At 36.3% G+C, this 20,431-nt stretch overlaps 1 protein-coding gene across 16 annotated transcripts in view; it reads left to right on the plus strand.

Moving 5' to 3' along the window:
- Positions 1–12,625, plus strand: part of LOC127865158 (regulator of G-protein signaling 12-like) — a 168,068-nt gene extending 155,443 nt beyond the window's left edge. For 3 of the 16 annotated variants that reach the window (XM_052405061.1, XM_052405050.1, XM_052405052.1), the window contains exons 19-21: positions 928–1,202; positions 6,056–6,395; positions 10,115–12,625. In XM_052405061.1, the coding sequence (XP_052261021.1) occupies positions 928–1,202; positions 6,056–6,395; positions 10,115–11,043 (1,544 nt within the window). In that variant the 3' untranslated portion in view covers positions 11,044–12,625. The remainder of the gene's footprint in view (positions 1–927; positions 1,203–6,055; positions 6,396–10,114) is intronic. The other 13 variants (XM_052405054.1, XM_052405056.1, XM_052405058.1 and 10 more) reach the window with 13 other exon arrangements.
- Positions 12,626–20,431: the final 7,806 nt, after the last annotated feature.

Raw genomic sequence — 20,431 nt, forward strand, 5'->3', positions numbered from 1 at the left:
ATTGTAGGAAAATATGAACGTCACTATCGGCTCGGGGCGCTAATTTGTCTTTGCTGAATTTTATGAAATTCGGCTTTAATGTATAATTTTTCTTGCCTATTTTGTGTTATTGTAACATATTTTATCAATATATTACAATTAAACACATATAAAAAATCGTATATACCCGCTTTAAATAAGTGAAAATCTGAAATTTCATCACAAGCCAATGAAATTATGTATTAATAAGTTTGAAGAAGTAATTTCATTATTTCATGTTTATTTATTGGATCAATATGTGTATGTCATTAACACTTCTTAAAGATAAATACATACATAAGTTGAATCTAACAAGTTCATTTACATCCTCTCTGTTGTAGCCCCCGGGTGTCAATCCAAGGGTTTGAGGTTAATATATTGATTTGATTACGCAATTAGTCTCTTGAACTTGCCACAGAAATATCACCCAATAATTGGTAGTACAGCTAAACCTTTTATTTAATTAAAATATACATCAGTCTACTGTAAATTGTGAAAATTGCACACTGGGTCAGTATGATTATTTTATACAGACTAAGCTGGCTTACACCATTTTAGAGCAAACTGAAATTATTTTTACTTGAGCCAGATCATTGACATTCTGATACATGGCATTCATTCATCACTCACATAGAAATGTTATGGGCAGTTATTGTCTCTCCAAACATCATTTTCACGCCTATGTCCTCCATTGAGAAGACTGTACCTTTATCTTTGTATGCAATGTCATTGACAATTTCATAGTCCTATATCTATGGAAAATCGTCTAAATAGAAAGACATCATCATATTTCATTCCATTTTTATAGAGGTTGTTTGCTCCATCTCTCTTCACTTTTACATATCTGTACTATGAGTAATCACTGACTAACTCTTGTGTAACCCTTTCCCTAATATTCTCTCTTAACAGCCCAGCGGTGTGCAGAAACTAAGCTGCATGTGACCTTCAAACGACCTCCACAACCTAATAAATTTACTAGCAAACTTGGTTTCCATGGTTACTCAACTAACAACAACAACAACCCGCTCTTTAATAACCACAACCAGGACACCAGTGGTCCAACAAGTCTAGATGACATAACTAACAATATCTTTGACCGACTGATGCAAGATAAAAGTGATCAGTTACTGGCAAATTATTTTGACGACCTTGGAATTTTAGATTTTGATAATAAGTCTCCAAAGGTAAGGAAGGCGTATGTATACTAAACCAGATGTGTGTGCATGTAGATGAGATATGTGTAGCTTAGTACTGCTTGTAGTCTAACATTTAGTTGCTGCATGCTTTCAACTGACTTGGATGTGGATATTAAAACTTATAAGACTCAAGAAAACTTTTTTTATTTTTATGCCTCCATGTTCAAATAAAATTTGGAGGAGACATACAAAAAAATAGTGCATTTGTCAAATTTTTACAAAATAGATTGTTGAATATAAAACAAGTAAGTGTTGCTTAAGAAATCTTCCCGGTGTTTGTCCATCAATTTGCCTTCTGGTTCTGTCAACATGTTTGGTACATCAGTCTCTTGATTGGTTTGTTTTTTTGTTGTTGTTTTTTAAACCTATTTATTTAAGCTCAATTGCATAACAAGCCTAAGGCTTATATGAAACGCTCTCGAGTCGGTTTCCTTGGTGTCTATGGGGGAGATCTAAAGAACGCTCCCAGAGGTGGGATCGAACCCGTGACCTCCCGATCGCTAGGTGGACACCATATCCACTACGCCACAGCGACCTTTGTTGTTTGTTTACATTAAAATAAAACTTTTGGAAATCTATGAAACAAATCTATCAGGTCAAATAAATTAATTGACTTAAGTGGATTTATCACACATCTAAAATCTTTTATATCAAAGATGTAAGATAATGATAAGTTTATCTTATCTGACATTTTCCAGCTTTATCTGAAGGAAGAATCCTGTTTCACTGACTGTAGTGGTCTTTCAAGTTTTAAGTGGTTGATAGATAGTTATTATGCCCCCCTTCGAATAAGAGGGGGTATATTGCTTTGCTCATGTCGGTCGGTCGGTCGGTCCACCAGGTGGTTGTCAGACGATAACTCAAGAACCCTTAGGCCTAGGATCATGAAACTTCATAGGTACATTGATCATGACTCGCAGATGACCCCTATTGATTTTGAGGTCACTAGGTCAAAGGTCAAGGTCACGGTGACCCGAAATAGTAAAATGGTTTCTGGATGATAACTCAAGAACGCATAGGCCTAGGATCATGAAACTTTATGGGTAGATTGATCATGACTCGCAGATGACCCCTATTGATTTTCAGGTCACTAGGTCAAAGGTCATGGTCACGGTGACCCGAAATAGTAAAATTGTTTCCGCATGATAACTCAAGAACGCATACGCCTAGGATCATGAAACTTCATGGGTAGATTGATCATGACTCGCAGATGACCCCTATTGATTTTGAGGTCACAAGGTCAAAGGTCAAGGTCACGGTGACCCGAAATAGTAAAATGATTTCCGGATGATAACTCAAGAACGCTTTTGCCTAGGATCATGACACTTCATAGGTACATTGAATGTGACTTGCAGATGACCCCTATTGATTTTCAGGTCACTAGGTCAAAGGTCAAGGTCACAGTGACAAAAAACGTATTCACACGATGGCTGCCACTACAACGGACAGCCCATATGGGAGGCATGCATGTTTTACAAACAGCCCTTGTTTATAATTAAAGCCCGTTATTTATGTTAATATATATTCCTGAACAATTAAAGTTGCCTTTAACATGGTGTTAAATTTGTCCTCATTTTGTGTACTACATGTTTTTTTATCAGAATGTATTGTTATTTATTTTCCTTTTTGACCTTAATGAGAATTTTTTAGTTGATAAAATATTGTTTATTTGGCTTTTGTGTTTTCTCATATAACGGCAATTGAAGTTTTCACTTTCACTTCGCTTACAGACGTGTTCTTCCTTAGCAGTCTTTTTTGTTTTATATCTTGTTACTGAAATTTTGTCGCGAGTGGTCTATTATAGTCAAATAATATTTACTCTTAAATTATCTGTATATTAGTACCTTACAGAGCACTTACTAGTATTTTGATTCACATAGTTTATTCCTTTTTAACTGGAGTTGTTTTTCTGTCAACATTCTTGTGAATATTTTCCTTCTTTCTTGGGCTCTGAGTGCAGTTAATGTTGTGACCTTAATGGGTGGATGGTTGTATTGAACCCTCATCAAGTTAAATGTTCATTTAATTAAGATGATGTGCAGAAGGCATGAGACAGTAACACTTGACCAAAGTAAAAGTCATACTTTAAGGTCAAAGGTTTGAACCGCCATTTTAGTGTCCTCTATGTATCTCCTATACCCTTGCAAGGATTTTTATAAAAAATGCCTAAAATATTCATTTCATTGAGAGGAAGTGAAGAAGGCATGAGTCAGTAACTCTGGGCCAAGGTGATAATTTGAGGTCAAAAGTTGAAGCCTTTATTTTCTTGTCTGTTTAATATATTATAAACCAATTGAAGGATTTTATTAAACTTGCCTAAAATGTTTAGGTTCTTAAAATGTGCAGAGGGCACAAGTCAGTTAGTCCGACTCAAGATCAAGTTCATACTTCAAGGTAAGAAGAATGAGCCTCCATTGTCGAGTTGCTCAATTTTTGCTGTACATTTTAAGGTGTCCATAAAACTTTGAAACAATGATTTGGTCATTGAGATGAAACTTTCATACAATTATATGGTCATTGAGACAATGTGCAGAAGGCTTGAGTAAATCTTTCCACAAATCCTTCCTATTGTCTTTTCCCATTTTTATTGTGTTGCGCCTAACTCAGATAGTATTATTCGTGCTGGAATGATGAAACTTTAAAAAACAAGCAACTAGCATGTGATCTTTGCACATCTCTGTATGTTGGTTTCAAACAAAGTGAGAGTTATGGTCGCCTTTTTAGCAATTAAATTCATTTGTAATGCTCCTTGTAAGGTGGCATATAGCAGTCACACTGTTTGTCCATCCGTCCAGCATTCCGTTCACAGAGTGATTTTTTTTAACTCCGCCAGATATTTACCATATTGTTAATGAGTGAGTCTACCTACTTGACTTACAGAGTTCAAGTTCGAGTTTCATTCTGGTCCATTAATTTTTTACCAAGTGACATTAGTCAGCCTTGGACTTGAACAATTTTCTCTAAGATAGCTGCTGTGCGGCTATGTGCATTACGGGACATGTTCAGAAGTCATGAGTCAATCTGATTGAAGCTTAATAGAATCTCAGCCGGGACATAGCTGACTCTTCGAATTCCTTGTTTAAATTTAAATAGTGTTCATATTTGTCAGGTAAAAATGAAAGTAGTATTTGCATTATTTGATTAATTTCCTGAAATATTCAGGCTTTGAACAATTTCTTACCATGGGCAAACACTTTTAAATATATGTCCACTCGACTCTTAGTCTTTATTGAATTTGTTTACTTTTTTCCATTCTGTTTTTGGTGCAAGGCCTTTTTTCTAGTACTTTTTTCGTCTTTTGTTGGATTATACAAGAACAACACGTTCAGGTCATCGGGGTGCAATGTGCTCAGGGTGAGCCTCTGGGATTGCCTTTTGTCCTTAAGAACTTCTCTGTAAACATTTCATTCAAACGACATCTTCTAAACCACTGGTCAGATTTAAATAAACATCACAGGAATTAATCTTGGTCGAACTCTTTCAAAGTAAACCGTATTGTTCTAGTCTCTAGTTTATGTAGGTCAACAGAACTATGTATAGATGTTTAAAATGAAAACTTCAAAACTCTTCTCTGACACCACAAGGGTCATGTGTTTAATATTTGGTGTGTATTATCATATAAGGGTCCTATACTAAGTTTTTTCAAATCATGCCTGATGGGTCAAAACTGACCCTGCCCAGGGGTTACATGGTTTATATTCATTTATATAGGAAATAACTTTAAAATCAGCTCTGAAACAGCACGAGTCAGGAGTTCAAAAGTTTTCCTTAACAGTGTTTGTTCAAATCATGCCCCTATGCTCAAAACTGGCCCTGCTCCTGGGGTGGCATGATTTATATAGACTTAAATAGTAAACAACTGTTCAAATCGTCCATGAAACAGTAAGGGCCATAGATTTATATAGACTTTTATAGTAAAAACTAAAAATCTTCCATGAAACAATAAGGATAACAGATTTAATATTTGGTTTGTAATGATGTACATTGCATAGTTTTCTACTAAGTTTGTTCAAATCATGGCTGCATGGGCAAACTGTCAACACCACAAGGTTAACACGTGTATTGTAAACAACCTTAAAAATCTACTCTGAAACCACAAATCAGAGATACATGTATTTGGTATTTTATATCATTTATTGGTCCTGTGTTATGTATAATGTTCACTTATGAAGTGAAATATTTTTTTAATCTTCGAAGAAACACATAAGCCAAGTGTTTTAGTATTTGGCATTTAACATCACATAATGGTCCTCTATGCCCCTGTGGTCAAAATGAGCCTTTCCTGGGGGTGTGGTGGTGGTATTGAATATATAGCATAATTTACTTAAAAAGAATGTTCCCTTGAATCACAAAATACACTCACTCTACGCCATCTTGGCCCTTTTGTCTTTAATTAGCTCAACAATTAATGGATATTTCCCTTGTTTGTGTAAGTATTCTTGTAGCCCTTTCCTTTATATGATTTCTTCTCTGATGTAATACAAATGTTTAAAGAACTTACTTCTATTTTTAATCATTATATAAATTAAGATGAAATGTTAATTTAAACATAACAAGTTATATGGTTCAAAGTTTTATATTGAGTCCCCTTCCAGTGTAACAAAATGGGTCAATAGACTTGGACTCAGTAAGGGGAGTAGGATTTTACCTTCCCTGAGGTGTTTCCATGATCATATGCCTCTTGAATATTCTGTACACATAAATACAGTTAATTTTACTTGTAATTATTATGTTATAATCATGTTTACATAGCGTTAAGTTTAAGTTTTTAATCTTCAGACAATGCTTGAGGCAGATGCCCAGGTATAAATACCTTTACCAGGTGTGATATCTCCCTGTAGGTAGTGATAGCAGAGTTGGGTCCAGGCTCAGTCTCAGCCCGCCTGCAAGACGTTGGGGAGCAGGTCAAGGGAACGGTACGGGAGCAGGTCAAGGGAACGGTACGGGAAGTCCCAGCCCGCCTGCAAGACGTTGGGGAGCAGGTCAAGGGAACGGTACAGGGTCCAGGCTCAGTCCCAGCCCGCCTGCAAGACGTTGGGGAGCAGGTCAAGGGAACGGTACGGGAGCAGGTCAAGGGAACGGTACGGGAAAAATGGAAGAAGGCTCGGGAGAAACTCTCAGTGAAAAATACACACCAACGCCAACCTAGTTCAAGTGGTATGTGTGAGAGCTGTGGTATTGGTAAGAAATATGTTTCAACTAAGTGGTTTTTATTGGCTAAGAAATAGGGATTTGGTGTTCTAATACGATTTAAATGAGTTCATCTAAAAGACAAAACGTCATTCATCAAGTGATAAACAATAATAATTTTACTATGCTGTTCTCAAGATCAGGACTTCTTATTTGTTTCTATACTTTTGTTCTCTGTCTATATATAAATCAATAAAAATCATGTTAATTAACATTTATGGAAGTTTTCGACTTTTGACAATTTGGTGATGCTGGGCATAATTGCCAGGTTTGATACTTTCCAACAATTAGCCATGGTAAAATAGTTAACCAGTTTATTCTATCATACACATTGTTGTGCTCTTATACAGCTATACTTCTAGATCTTCTATCATACACATTGCTGTGCTCTTATACACCTATACTTCTAGAGCTTCTATAATACACATTCTGTGCTCTTATACACCTATACTTCTAGAGATTCTATCATACACATTGTTGTGCTCTCATACAGCTATACTTCTAGAGATTCTATCATACACATTGCTGTGCTCTTATACAGCTATACTTCTAGAGCTTCTATCATACACATTGCTGTGCTCTTATACAGCTATACTTCTAGAGATTCTATCATACACATTGCTGTGCTCTTATACAGCTATACTTCTAGATCTTCTATCATACACATTGTTGTTCTCTTATACAGCTATACTTCTAGAGATTCTATCATACACATTGCTGTGCTCTTATACAGCTATACTTCTAGATCTTCTATCATACACATTGCTGTGCTCTTATACAGCTATACTTCTAGAGATTCTATCATACACATTGTTGTGCTCTTAAACACCTATACTTCTAGATCTTCTATCATACACATTGTTGTGCTCTCATACACCTATACTTCTAGAGCTTCTATCATACACATTGCTGTGCTCTCATACAGCTATACTTCTAGAGTTTCTATCATACACATTGCTGTGCTCTCATACAGCTATACTTCTAGATCTTCTATCATACACATTTTTGTGCTCTTATACAGCTATACTTCTAGATCTTCTATCATACACATTGTTGTGCTCTCATACACCTATACTTCTAGATCTTCTAGCATACACATTGTTGTGCTCTTATACAGCTATACTTCTAGATCTTCTAGCATACACATTGTTGTGCTCTTATACACCTATACTTCTAGAGCTTCTATCATACACATTGCTGTGCTCTTATACAGCTATACTTCTAGATCTTCTATCATACACATTGTTGTGCTCTTATACAGCTATACTTCTAGATCTTCTAGCATACACATTGTTGTGCTCTTATACACCTATACTTCTAGAGCTTCTATCATACACATTGCTGTGCTCTTATACAGCTATACTTCTAGATCTTCTATCAAACACATTGTTGTGCTCTTATACAGCTATACTTCTAGAGCTTCTATCATACATTGTACACATTGTTGTGTGTTGTGCTCTCATACACCTATACGTCTAGATCTTTTTTCAAACACATTGTTGTGCTCTTATACAGCTATACTTCTAGATCTTCTATCATACACATTGTTGTGCTCTCATACAGCTATACGTCTAGATCTTTTTTCAAACACATTGTTGTGCTCTTATACAGCTATACTTCTAGATCTTCTATCATACACATTGTTGTTCTCTTATACAGCTATACTTCTAGAGCTATCATGCACATTGTTGTGCTCTTATACACCTATACTTCTAGAGATTCTATCATACACATTGTTGTGCTCTTAAACATCAATTCTTCTAGAGCTTTTATCATACACATTGCTGTGCTCTTATACAGCTATACTTTTAGATCTTCTATCATACACATTGTTGTGCTCTTAAACACCTATACTTCTAGAGATTTTATCATACATATTGCTGTGCTCTTATACACATATACTTCTAGATCTTCTATCATACACACTGTTGTGCTCTTATACAGCTATACTTCTAGATCTTCTAGCATACACATTGTTGTGCTCTCATACACCTATACTTCTAGAGATTCTATCATACACATTGCTGTGCTCTTATACAGCTATACTTCTAGATCTTCTAGCATACACATTGTTGTGCTCTCATACACCTATACTTCTAGAGATTCTATCATACACATTGCTGTGCTCTTATACACCTATACTTCTAGAGCTTCTATCATACACATTGTTGTGCTCTTATACACCTATACTTCTAGATCTTCTATCATACACATTGTTGTGCTCTCATACAGCTATACTTCTAGATCTTCTATCATACACATTGTTGTGCTCTTATACACCTATACTTCTAGAGTTTCTAGCATACACATTGCTGTGCTCTCATACAGCTATACTTCTAGATCTTCTATCATACACATTGTTGTGCTCTCATACAGCTATACTTCTAGAGTTTCTATCATACACATTGTTGTGCTCTCATACAGCTATACTTCTAGATCTTCTCTCATACACATTGATGTGCTCTCATACACTTATACTTCTAGAGTTTCTATCATACACATTGTTGTGGTCTTATACACCTATACTTCTAGAGATTCAATCATACATATTGTTGTGCTCTCATACACCTATACTTCTATAGCTTCTATCATACACATTGTTGTGCTCTCATACACCTATACTTCTAGAGTTTCTATCATACACATTGTTGTGCTCTCATACACCTATACTTCTAGAGTTTCTATCATACACATTGTTGTGCTCTTATACACCTATACTTCTAGAGTTTCTATCATACACATTGCTGTGCTCTCATACACCTATATTTCTAGAGTTTCAATCATACACATTGTTGTGCTCTCATACACCTATACTTCTAGAGTTTCTATCATACACATTGTTGTGCTCTCATACACCTATTCTTCTAGAGTTTCTATCATACACATTGTTGTGCTCTCATACACCTATACTTCTAGAGTTTCAATCATACACATTGTTGTGCTCTCATACACCTATACTTCTATAGCTTCTATCATACACATTGTTGTGCTCTCATACACCTATACTTCTAGAGTTTCTATCATACACATTGTTGTGCCGTATACACCTATGCTTCTAGAGTTTCTATCATACACATTGCTGTGCTCTTATACAGCTATACTTCTAGATCTTCTATCATACACATTGTTGTGCTCTTATACAGCTATACTTCTAGAGCTTCTATCATACACATTGTTGTGCTCTTATACACCTATACTTCTAGATCTTCTATCAAACACATTGTTGTGCTCTCATACACCTATACTTCTAGATCTTCAATCATACACATTGTTGTGCTCTTGTACAGCTATACTTCTAGATCTTCTATCATACACATTGTTGTGCTCTTATACACCTATACTTCTAGAGATTCTATCATACACATTGTTGTTCTCTCATACAGCTATACTTCTAGAGTTTCTATCATACACATTTTTGTGCTCTCATACAGCTATACTTCTAGATCTTCTATCATACACATTGTTGTGCTCTTATACACCTATACTTCTAGAGATTCTATCATACACATTGCTGTGCTCTTATACAGCTATACCTCTAGAGTTTCTATCATACACATTGTTGTGCTCTTATACAGCTATACTTCTGGAGCTTTTATCATACACATTGTTGTGCTCTTATACAGCTATACTTCTAGAGCTTCTATCTATCTACCTGTTTTGTTTTATTATATACTTGTTATGTTGTGTGTAAAAGAATGATTATGTTTCAGACGCTGCTGCTCTGAGTCAGACACCAAAGCGAGTCCCGGATGGGAATGTTCACGCCCCACATGGGCTCCTCTCACCGACATTAGAGCCCCAAGAACTCCTACGCACCAGCATGGATGATCTCACCTTGAAGGCAAGTCGCGAGAAGACAGTCTCCCCCTCCACCAGGGATGGTAAACACAAGAAGAGCTCTTCGAGGGATTTAATGTCCGAAATTGATGATTACATTGAGAGTATTAATGAAAACTTTGCTGCTTATACTAGAGATAGTGTCAAAACACCTAAGAAAAATGAGGCTAAAGCTGTTGTGGGAACACCAAAGTCAGCCATCAAGTCTACAGATAAAAGCTCAAGTCAGGATGAAGCAGACAGTTTTTTTGGTAGTTTCCCGGAGAAAGGTGATTTTTCTGACCCTCAAATGACGGAGAAGAGCTTAAAAGATATTGGCTTCAGCAACAGTCATAATAAATACCTGTCGAAGTCACGCAACTTTGTAAATCAGCGAACTAAAGCTCAATTTGTTAAACCCGAAAGTGTTCATATGTCAAGTGACATTTCTGACTGGTTTTCAACTGTACCCCAGGCATTCAACCAGTCATTTTTATTTGACAGTCCCCAGTCAAGTCCATATAGCAGCGACTCGTCTCTGGACAGAGAAAACAAGAGCAGACATGTGTCGAGACCGCGCACCAACGTACCAGGGCATTCACGGCACACACAGCTCCACAGTCCAGTGACTGGTTCCTCTGAAGACAGCTTTCTGTCCACAGTGGACACAGATGGCCACGCTCTTCATCACTCTACACCCACCCCCCTGTCTAAATCAATGGTCTCTTCCTCTGCTATGTCATCAACCAAGCTGGATAGTTCTTTAGATGTGAGGAACTCCATCTTGGGGTTTTCTCATACAGATGAAGTGACTTTTGTCTAAAATTGTGGACTGTCTCTACATAACTTTTAAGCAAAATATTTAATATGATGTTTAAAACATAAACCTTTAAATATACAACTTATCAAGTATATATATTCTCAGCTATTTAAGGTACTTGTTTCCAGTTTGTAGAACTGTCAATGTTTCCATTCTTTGTCACACATCAAAAAAATAAAAGAACACCTTTAATCAGAGTGTCCAATAACACTGATCACTTAGACTAATGCGGAAAATTCAGCTTCGTTTATGAATGATAATCATTTGAAATTGATAAAATCATCAGGCATTACCAACACAAAATGATTTGGAATGATAATGTTGTTTTTGTTAAATTGTGTTATTAAGTGAGGTATAAAATGTCTGTAACAATAGAACAGTTTGGATGACTGATTGGTTTAGTCAATAACCTTTTAATGCCAAAGACACTGGTTTAAGCCACGCTAGAGACTGTTTCCTCCTTTTTTAGCTCACCTGAGCACAATGTGCTCATGGTGAGCTTTTGTGATCGCCTTTTGTCCGTCGTACGGTGTCAACATTTGCCTTGTTAACACACTAGAGGTCACTTTTATTGTCCGATCTTCATGAAATTTGGTCAGAAGATTCCAATTTGGTTTCAGTTGGTTGAAAAACATGGCTGCCAGGGGGCAGGGCATTTTTCCTTTATATGGCCTTAGTAAAACCTTGTTTACACTCTAGAGGCAACATTTATTGTCTGATCGTCATGAAATTTGGTCAGAAGATTTGTACCAATGATATCTCGGACGAATTCCAAAATGGTTCCGGTTGGTTGAAAACATGGTCGCCAGTAAACCCTTGTTAACACTCTAGAGGCCATATTTATTGTCTAATCATCATGAAATATGGTCAGAAGATCCCCCCCCCTGTTGCTTGTAAAACATGGCTGCCAGGGGGCGGGGCATTTTTCCTAATATGGCTATATAGGCTTTAGTATTATCTAAAACTTTGAAGAGTATGAGCGGGTATATAGAAAAAAGGCTTAATGCATGTGCATAAAGTTTTGTCCAAGATTAGTCTGTGCAGGTGGTCAAGAAATGATTTTCATTTAGCGGGAACTTTCTTTAAACAGTAAAATTTCCAGGAAAGAGGAAAGTGTTGTGCGGACTGCACAGGCTAATCTGGCATGATACTATACGCATATGAATTAACCCCTGTTTTCACAAAAAAACAGTCCATAAACATGTCTTTTTTTCTGTAATGGTTTTTATGAATTTTAAAATCACTTGATTCTTTACTCATAGAAAAAACTGGAAGTTTTATGTTGCTGTCATAGCTTGCATTAAAACACATATTAACTAGCATAACACTTCCTAAAATATGTACTCACCCAGTAAGCAATAACACATTGAACCTTTGTATAACAGGGTACATATGCCTACCGGTACATTGTATTTTAATATTCAAAGAGTAGGTTTTATTTATTTTTTTCAGTTTTTATTACTTGATTATGTTTCTTTTGCACTTTTGTACTATTTGTATAGATCTTTGTTATGTTTTACATAATTTGCGATATTTTTAGTTCATGTGCATTTTATTGAAACTTTCATTAAAATGTTGCATCAATTGGAATATTTCTTCCTCTGTGAAATATCATGTGTGGCTCCTTTTAAGCAGTTTGATATGCAGAGTATTCAATTATAATAGGCATGCTAAAATCAATTCAGCTCGATCAGTTGTTTACAGAATCTAATAAATATGCATTGGTTGTGTAGAATGGTAATACATATGAGCCGAGTCTTACGGAAATGGGTCTTATGCGGTATGCAGCCAGCATTGCTCCAGATCAGCGCAGCACTGCACAAATCATGTGCAACCTTGTCTGTTATAGAGTCACCCACCCTTTATTGTTCTCAGATTACTGACAGGATAGACATGACACATAGGAATAAGACCCATTTTCGCATAATGCATTTTATTTCAAACCCTCTCAATTAGGTTGCGAATGGATACTACAAGAACAACACTAGATAGGCAGCAGGATCCAAATAATGACAAGTTCAGTTTAATAACTAGCAATATGAAGTACAACATCGAATATTGAACATCAAATATTTTAATAGTCTGGATATTGCTTATACGTTGTTGAAAACTTCTTCTACCATTCTTTTTCTGGTGCACAAATTTATGTGTAGACTCGCATTAAGTTATAAAAAACATTTAAAATTACAACTTCTTGTGCTATATGAAGTAAAATTGACACTGTGCATCGTTTTAAACAGATAATAATATAGTTAAATATAAGCAATCAATATGAATTGTGTTCGTGAAGTCTGTCAGTTGCACAAGTAGATTAGTGAAACAAAGTCCTGATGTATTTACAATCGAGGTCGTATCATGAGTATAAATTTTAAAAGCACATAAACAATCAAAATGAACGAATATTTCGGAATATATTTCGAAAAATAAACTTTTGTTCCTAAAAGTAATAGCAAAAATTTCAACGCTAGATGTGGTATGGTACCAAATATAATGCGAAACAAAATGCTCCTTTGTGTGTGTCACAATATATTCCATGTGAATTTCCGGCTACGATACGGTTCTCATGAATTCTTCGTTCTTCCGACAGTAGACGTCTTCATGGCCTAGTGGTTAGGGCCACTGTTCACCATGCATAGAATTACATTAAAAGAGGTAACTGAGTAGAAAAATCGCCACTAAATCCGTGTTGGTATCGTTTTCACAAGGTAAAGCAAATATGATATATATGAACTAGTCAATATAGAATACAGATACGTACAATCAACTGACAATTGTCATGTCGTCGGAATATCGGATTCCTTTTATTCTATGTTCAACAATATGCTAGAAAAGCTTTCCAAAACAGGTATAACACATACACATACTTGAATTCACAATTATATTTTTGATGAGAGAAATCCGTGAGAATGACTGAACTCAAGAATAAGGTAGTTGTACAGATATCTCTGTCGATGTTACCCGACGAGCGCACTTCAATTATTGTCAACCAGACGCAGCGATCACAACATGAAACGGGGTTGCACTTTCATAACATATTGGTACTCCCCCGATACATCTAGTTCTCCGCATCTTCCTCATAAATTCACTTAGTGGAATGAAACCTAATACATATCATTACCTGCACGATTAAAAAGCTCGTCGAACTGTAAAACATGAAAAATAGTGCATGATGTCAATCCCCATGCACTCAAAAGAGATGCCCCCCCCCCCCATCCCACCACACACACACTTTCATATTCTTCGTATTCCAAGCACATATATTAAAACATTTCAACATTCGCTGGATGCACACAGAAATTAAGTTTTAAGTGTATTTTGAAATAAACATTGAATGCATCAGTTATATGATTCCCTCCAGGGCCGTACCCAAGAAATGTTGGCTGGGGGCCCAAACGGGGAGGGTGCGGGAGGGGTTGCCCCTCCAGAATAGATTTTTTTTATAAGGCACTGTTCAAGGTGAATTTTAATGCATATAGAAACATGTTGTGTTATAAATTTATGGATATATAACAAGTAAATCAGCACCTTTCTGAAGTCTAAAGCTTTAACCATTACGGGCCGTCCATAAAGTATGTCACGCTCCAGGTGGGGAGAGGGTGAGTAAGAAAGTGGCAGTTTGTGACATGGGGGAGGGGAGTCAGGCCATGTGTGATGTCACATATTTATAAAAAAAAATTGTAGAATTTATTTATTATTTCTTTAGTAGAATTTAAAAATAATTTTCAAAAATTTGTGAAACATTTGAATTAGTTTTATGTCAAAATAAGACGAATTGCGTATCTCCTGATTCTGTTGTTCGAATGTTTAATAGGCAACTTGGCTGGGCCGGCTTATTCAATAGGCACAACCTCTACACAGATTTCAATGACGAAATAATTGGACTGTTCCATTTTTAGTTAGTAAAGGGTTGAAAGAAAATCTAAATTATAATTTCGCTTTTATTAGAGGTTAACACGTGGATAAATATTCATACTGCTCATCGTAACAACCCTACAGTTATAAAAGCCTGTAATGTGAAAGTTCTTTTACCGGTAAGTGAAATTTTAATACGGTTTAAAGGGGCCTTTTCACAGATTTTGGCATTTTTTTAACTTATTCATTAAATGCTTTATATTGATAAATGTAAACATTGGATCATAAAAGCTCCAGTAAAAAATCAAGAAACAAAATTAAAAAAAGGAAAAGAACATTGCCCGGAGCAGGTTTCGAACCAGTGACCCCTGGAGTCCTGCCAGAGTCCTGAAGTAAAAACGCTTTAGCCTACTGAGCTATTCCGCCGAGTACACATTTATGACGTATTTTATACCTTATATAAGCAATCTTCGTAGTTTCACAAAATTTAACGACAAAAACAGAACTCTCCAAATTATTCAATCGTTTCGCGTTGCAACGCTTTATAATTTTTAGGTTTTAAAATCATCAAAAGATGCATATAATGGCTATATTAGAGCATGGTTAATGTTCAGTATTACTGTTTCCTCACAAATATCATAACTAAAACGAAAACTTACGAATCTGAAACAACTTTTTTCAATTTTGTCAATTTACCAAAGCGTGAAAAGATCCCTTTAATAGTGAATTGAGTTTTAGATTAAATTTAAATTAAGTATTAATTTAAAAAAAACATGTTCGAAAGTGTGAGTTTGTGACGTACTTTAGGGAAGGGGGTCCAAGATTTTGTAACAGTTTGTGACATGCCGGGGTAAAAATGGTAAAAAAAACCTCTTAAGAGGCCACCCCGCTTAAGCAGCCAATTTGGCTGTTTCCCTTGACTGGCTGCTTAAGAGGGGTTGGACTGTACTACTATGCATCTGCACATTTGTATTGCAGGGAAGTGTACTGTGGGCCCTTTCATGTGAGAAAATTTGCAGTAGGCCCATTATTAAAAAATCATAAATCAACAGCCAGCTGGGGGGGCCCGGGCCCCTGGGCCCAGTGCCTGGGTACGGGCCTGCGGCCTCGTGTTTTAACAGTAGATTAAAGACACGCGTCGCTTTTGAACAAACAAACTCTGCCTAAGTGAAGTCTTAATTTAATGAAATTAACACCATGCTATTTCTTATATATTTCCGTACTTCACGACAATTTCTTAATGCATGGTATTTAGATTGTTTTCTTACCCAACACTGACACAAATAGTGTTTAGTGCACTTTTCCACCAATGCCCGTGTGCTGATTTCCTTCCATGCACTGCAATTTCGAACAATGTTTTGACAATGCATGTACATATTCTGACGAATATACGAACGCGAATAATCTGGCATTCGAACGGTCCATTCAAAGCATTCGGAGTTTGAACAGGTTTCACGGACACCAAAAAGAATTGTGATTTGTATTCCATAGCGCGTTTTACGACATCGGATTTTAGGCGGGAATAAAAGTCGGGTAAAGACTAAAATTGGCCGGGTACATGTTAATATATTTTCTGTACCAGTGGTACATTTAAGTTTACTTAAGAATACCCGGGCTACATGTAAGTAGTACACGAGCCGACAATGACCAATCGAGCTTAACTAGCGGTCGTTTTAGGACTGAACTACTGTTGAAAACATTGGAATGTCCAACCTACCGAACGAATGAACTAACGAAAGAACAAACAAATAAAAACACTGGCCACAAAACTCCACACGTAGAATGCTCTAATAGTGAGCCATCCCTGGATAAGATGCAGAAGATACATATAATAGCAGTTGTACGCGACGGCTCAACTCAAACTTTATTTCGAATGCACCATAACCGACATAAGCAAATACAATTTCGCATGTTTTGTTTTACGCAAACATAACAATTACGCACATCGTTCGCTGTCGTATTGATAATAGCACTAAAAACGACTGTCAGGGAGACGTTTGCATGTGTAAGCGCGTGACAAATATACATTCCCTGTGATGTACTATTATTCCTTCATACTTTTTCACAAAAAGTAATCACAGTATTATAAGCGCGCAACATTTTATGTTTTGCTGCTGCAACAATGTTTGAGTTTCTCTGCATTAATAATTGTTTGTTTATACGCCCGTATAATGCATGACATGTTTAAAGGAATATTCCGTCATAAGTAGGTGCCTGTCCTTTCCGGTACCGGTATACCCTGATAAGCTTCTTCATATTTCAACAAGGAACGAAGGCTCTATCATTATCTATTTATCAGGTGAAAACGTTAGAAAGGTTTCACATGTTGCAATTGACACACTTTATTTGCAAGTGAATCATAAACGCCATAACTTTCTACGATTTTTCTACATAACAAGAATAACAAATTATTAGTCTACTAGATACACACATATTGGTTGTATTCCACATGCCACATCGTTGGCTGATCTTGTAAAATATCTTCCCTTTGGAGGTACATCAATAGCTCCTGTTACTTACCACAAAGTCCTCTGAAGCGAAGATAAATGGGATCTCGGGTTCTCATAAGTGTAATTTAGGAGAGGGATAAAGAAAAGAAACGGGTCGATGGTTCAACCTGTGAACAACTACCATTAAACGGCTGCGATGAATGAAGACATGTACGTATGATTCAATATTTACTTTTAGTATATTATCAGAACGTAAAGTACCCCTTAGTAATAAACCTTTTCAAGGTGACTTTTTCCTATTATTTGATAGGCGTTTAATACATAGAGAATAACAAATTACTGCCTGATCTTTTTGTAATATATTAGGCAAGGCATAGAATAATATAACGCATATTTCAAAGCTATTACATCTATTAATGTTAAAACACGCATCGGACCTCTTTCTTCACAAAAGTAAACTGTAAAACCCAATTGATACTTGAGTACAATGTCTATCCCTTATTTATCCGTACAGAATGGAGTAGAAAATGCAATATTTTTCTTATTAGAACATACATTTTTATCGCTTGGTTATCTTTGCCAAGAATCATAATAAAAGATGTTTTATTTTCTTTCTGGATCTGTGTGTGAAAAGAGAATAGAGTAACAAGACTGGTATGTACCGTTTGGTGAATTGTTATTGTAAATTGAGAGGTTGTTGTGTTAAATGTATTGTTAGGTGTCTTTATCATTTTATGCTCGGCTGTTTTCAGAGGAAACCCGAGATATTGTCATAGCCAGCTCGTCGTGTCGTCCGCCGTCCGCCGTTGGCGTCATGCTAAAACCGTAACATTGGCTCTAAAATCAAAGTGCTTCCACCTACAACTTTGAAACTACATATGTAGCTGCACCCTGATAAGATCTACTCGCCACACCCATTTTTGGGTCACTAGATCAAAGGTCAAGGTCACTGTGACCTCTAAAAAAATCTTCTGACAAGCTTTCATTTATTCAAAACTGCATCCGCAGCCGAGCGTTGGCACCCGTTATGCGGTGCTCTTGTTATTTATTATAATGATGTACCTAGCATTTGTTATACAAACTGTAATCGTTATATCGCAAGAAAAAGTATTCGCGTCAGGCGTTTCTTTTAAACTAAACACGCAATTCATGTTCGGGGAGCGAATTTAAGGCTAGTAACAATACTTAACAGAACAGATTTGGTTCGATATTTTTGGTTAATGAATGTGTTTATCCAACGACTGTTCAAACAATACCATGACTGGCCTGTGTGCGGCAGAATGTTTCATTCGTTTCGTGATCTCACTCTTTACTATGGCTTTGGTGACTTATTTCGAGTCATTCTGAAAAGTAATGATATCATTATTGCTGTGCATTTTATATGTAGGGTCACTTGAAATAGTGTTGTGTAGATGTCCTTATCGTTTGAAGAAAAAACAATGTTTTTCAAAATGTAGAATCGTATATGCAGTATGTTCCACAATGACCATTACTTACACCGGGTAAATATAAATGGGCCTTTTAAAATTGAAACAGTCGAAAAGTACATGCAATTAACAAAAATATTTCCTCATAAGAAGTTTCATGACATAAGGGACCATCAATTCAATTCTATTTGCTTTACTCTGTATTGCGACTTTCAAAATAAGTATATTTTACAGATTGTGTAGTTGCCCTGTTAACACATAATAACTGATAAAATTCAATGCTAATCACATTTCATGCCTTTTTATATGGATCTATGTATATTCATGGACTGTATGTCTATTCTATATTGAATATATTGAATAAACCATACACCAATAAACCATCTCTTTTCTTTTTTCTCAGATGTCTATGATTTCAGTTATCACACATGACTTGTTGTTTCTTCGAAATCTCACAAGAACGTCTTCGGTCGATGACAGAAGGACGTCCTTAATTATGTTGGTGATGGCGTCGATTTCCCTGTCAAGGATGTTCATGGCTGCAAACTTGCCTTTATGTGTTTCAATATCCTCTGCTATCTCTGTATCTGTCAGTTCCTCCACTTCGAATCTGATGCGATGGTTCTTGTGAAGCCTTGTTCTTCAGATTGATGGTGGCGAGCACTACGTCATGGTCACTGCCGATGTATGCGTCATGAAATTTATCTGGTTTTGTACTTGCTCGTGTTGAGCATGCCAGGTCGCTGCAAGGTCCCTGTTCTGAGCGGTATGTGTGGGTGCTGCGTGTTGGCAAGGGTGAGTTAATGGCTTCTGACAAACTCAAGAAGTGCCAACCCTCTACCTACTGTCTCTGACAAATCGCTATATGCCTTCCGCATCAGTAGACGTTGGAGTATATACAGATTAACAGCAAAGGTCTATTAATGGTAATCATCTTTCGAAATCGGTACATACTATACCGTTTGTAACGCTTAAAATCGATACTTTGGAACCTCATTCTGGATCTTCCACTTAATTCTGTGCGTATAAAGATGGGGTAAGTTAGACATGGTAAAACTATCAAAGTTTCCAATTTGTGTTCTTGATTAATTCTAAATTAGAATATCTCGTGATGTGCAAGCACCTTTTAACAAAGCATCTGCATATGTAATCCGTTGAGATGGTTTGACAGGATAACTAGGAACTAAACGTTACACGACTTAATAAATTAAGGAATGGTTAGTTGAAAAGTACCCACAAATGACTTGATTCCCTATCGGGAAATTACAACGTTTTATCATCAAATGTATTTAATTCCGCCTGAACAATGCCGTCGCTGTTGAGATAAAATGGCAATATATGCCGATAATATTATCAGATTTAATGTTAGTTGATTGTTTCCAATGTCACAAACTCATCACGTTAGAAGATCATCAACCGATACCACAGCCTACATGGCGCTCCAACAACCAATCCCTTGTGGGTCTTTCTTAAAAAATTGTGAAACATCGCACAACAACGTGATTGTTTTGGTTGTCAATATGCCAGAAATCCAAATCACATTATATAATTATACTGATAATGCGACAGTTGTTTTTATTTTTGTGGTACAAGATGTTGTGCTGTGTGCCTTGGAAAGTCAATTTAATGTTTTATTTGCTCGATCTTAATATTGATTGTGCA

The sequence above is a fragment of the Dreissena polymorpha genome, chromosome 1 (genome assembly GCF_020536995.1).
Source record: "Dreissena polymorpha isolate Duluth1 chromosome 1, UMN_Dpol_1.0, whole genome shotgun sequence".
NCBI classification, from domain to species: Eukaryota; Metazoa; Mollusca; class Bivalvia; order Myida; family Dreissenidae; genus Dreissena; species Dreissena polymorpha.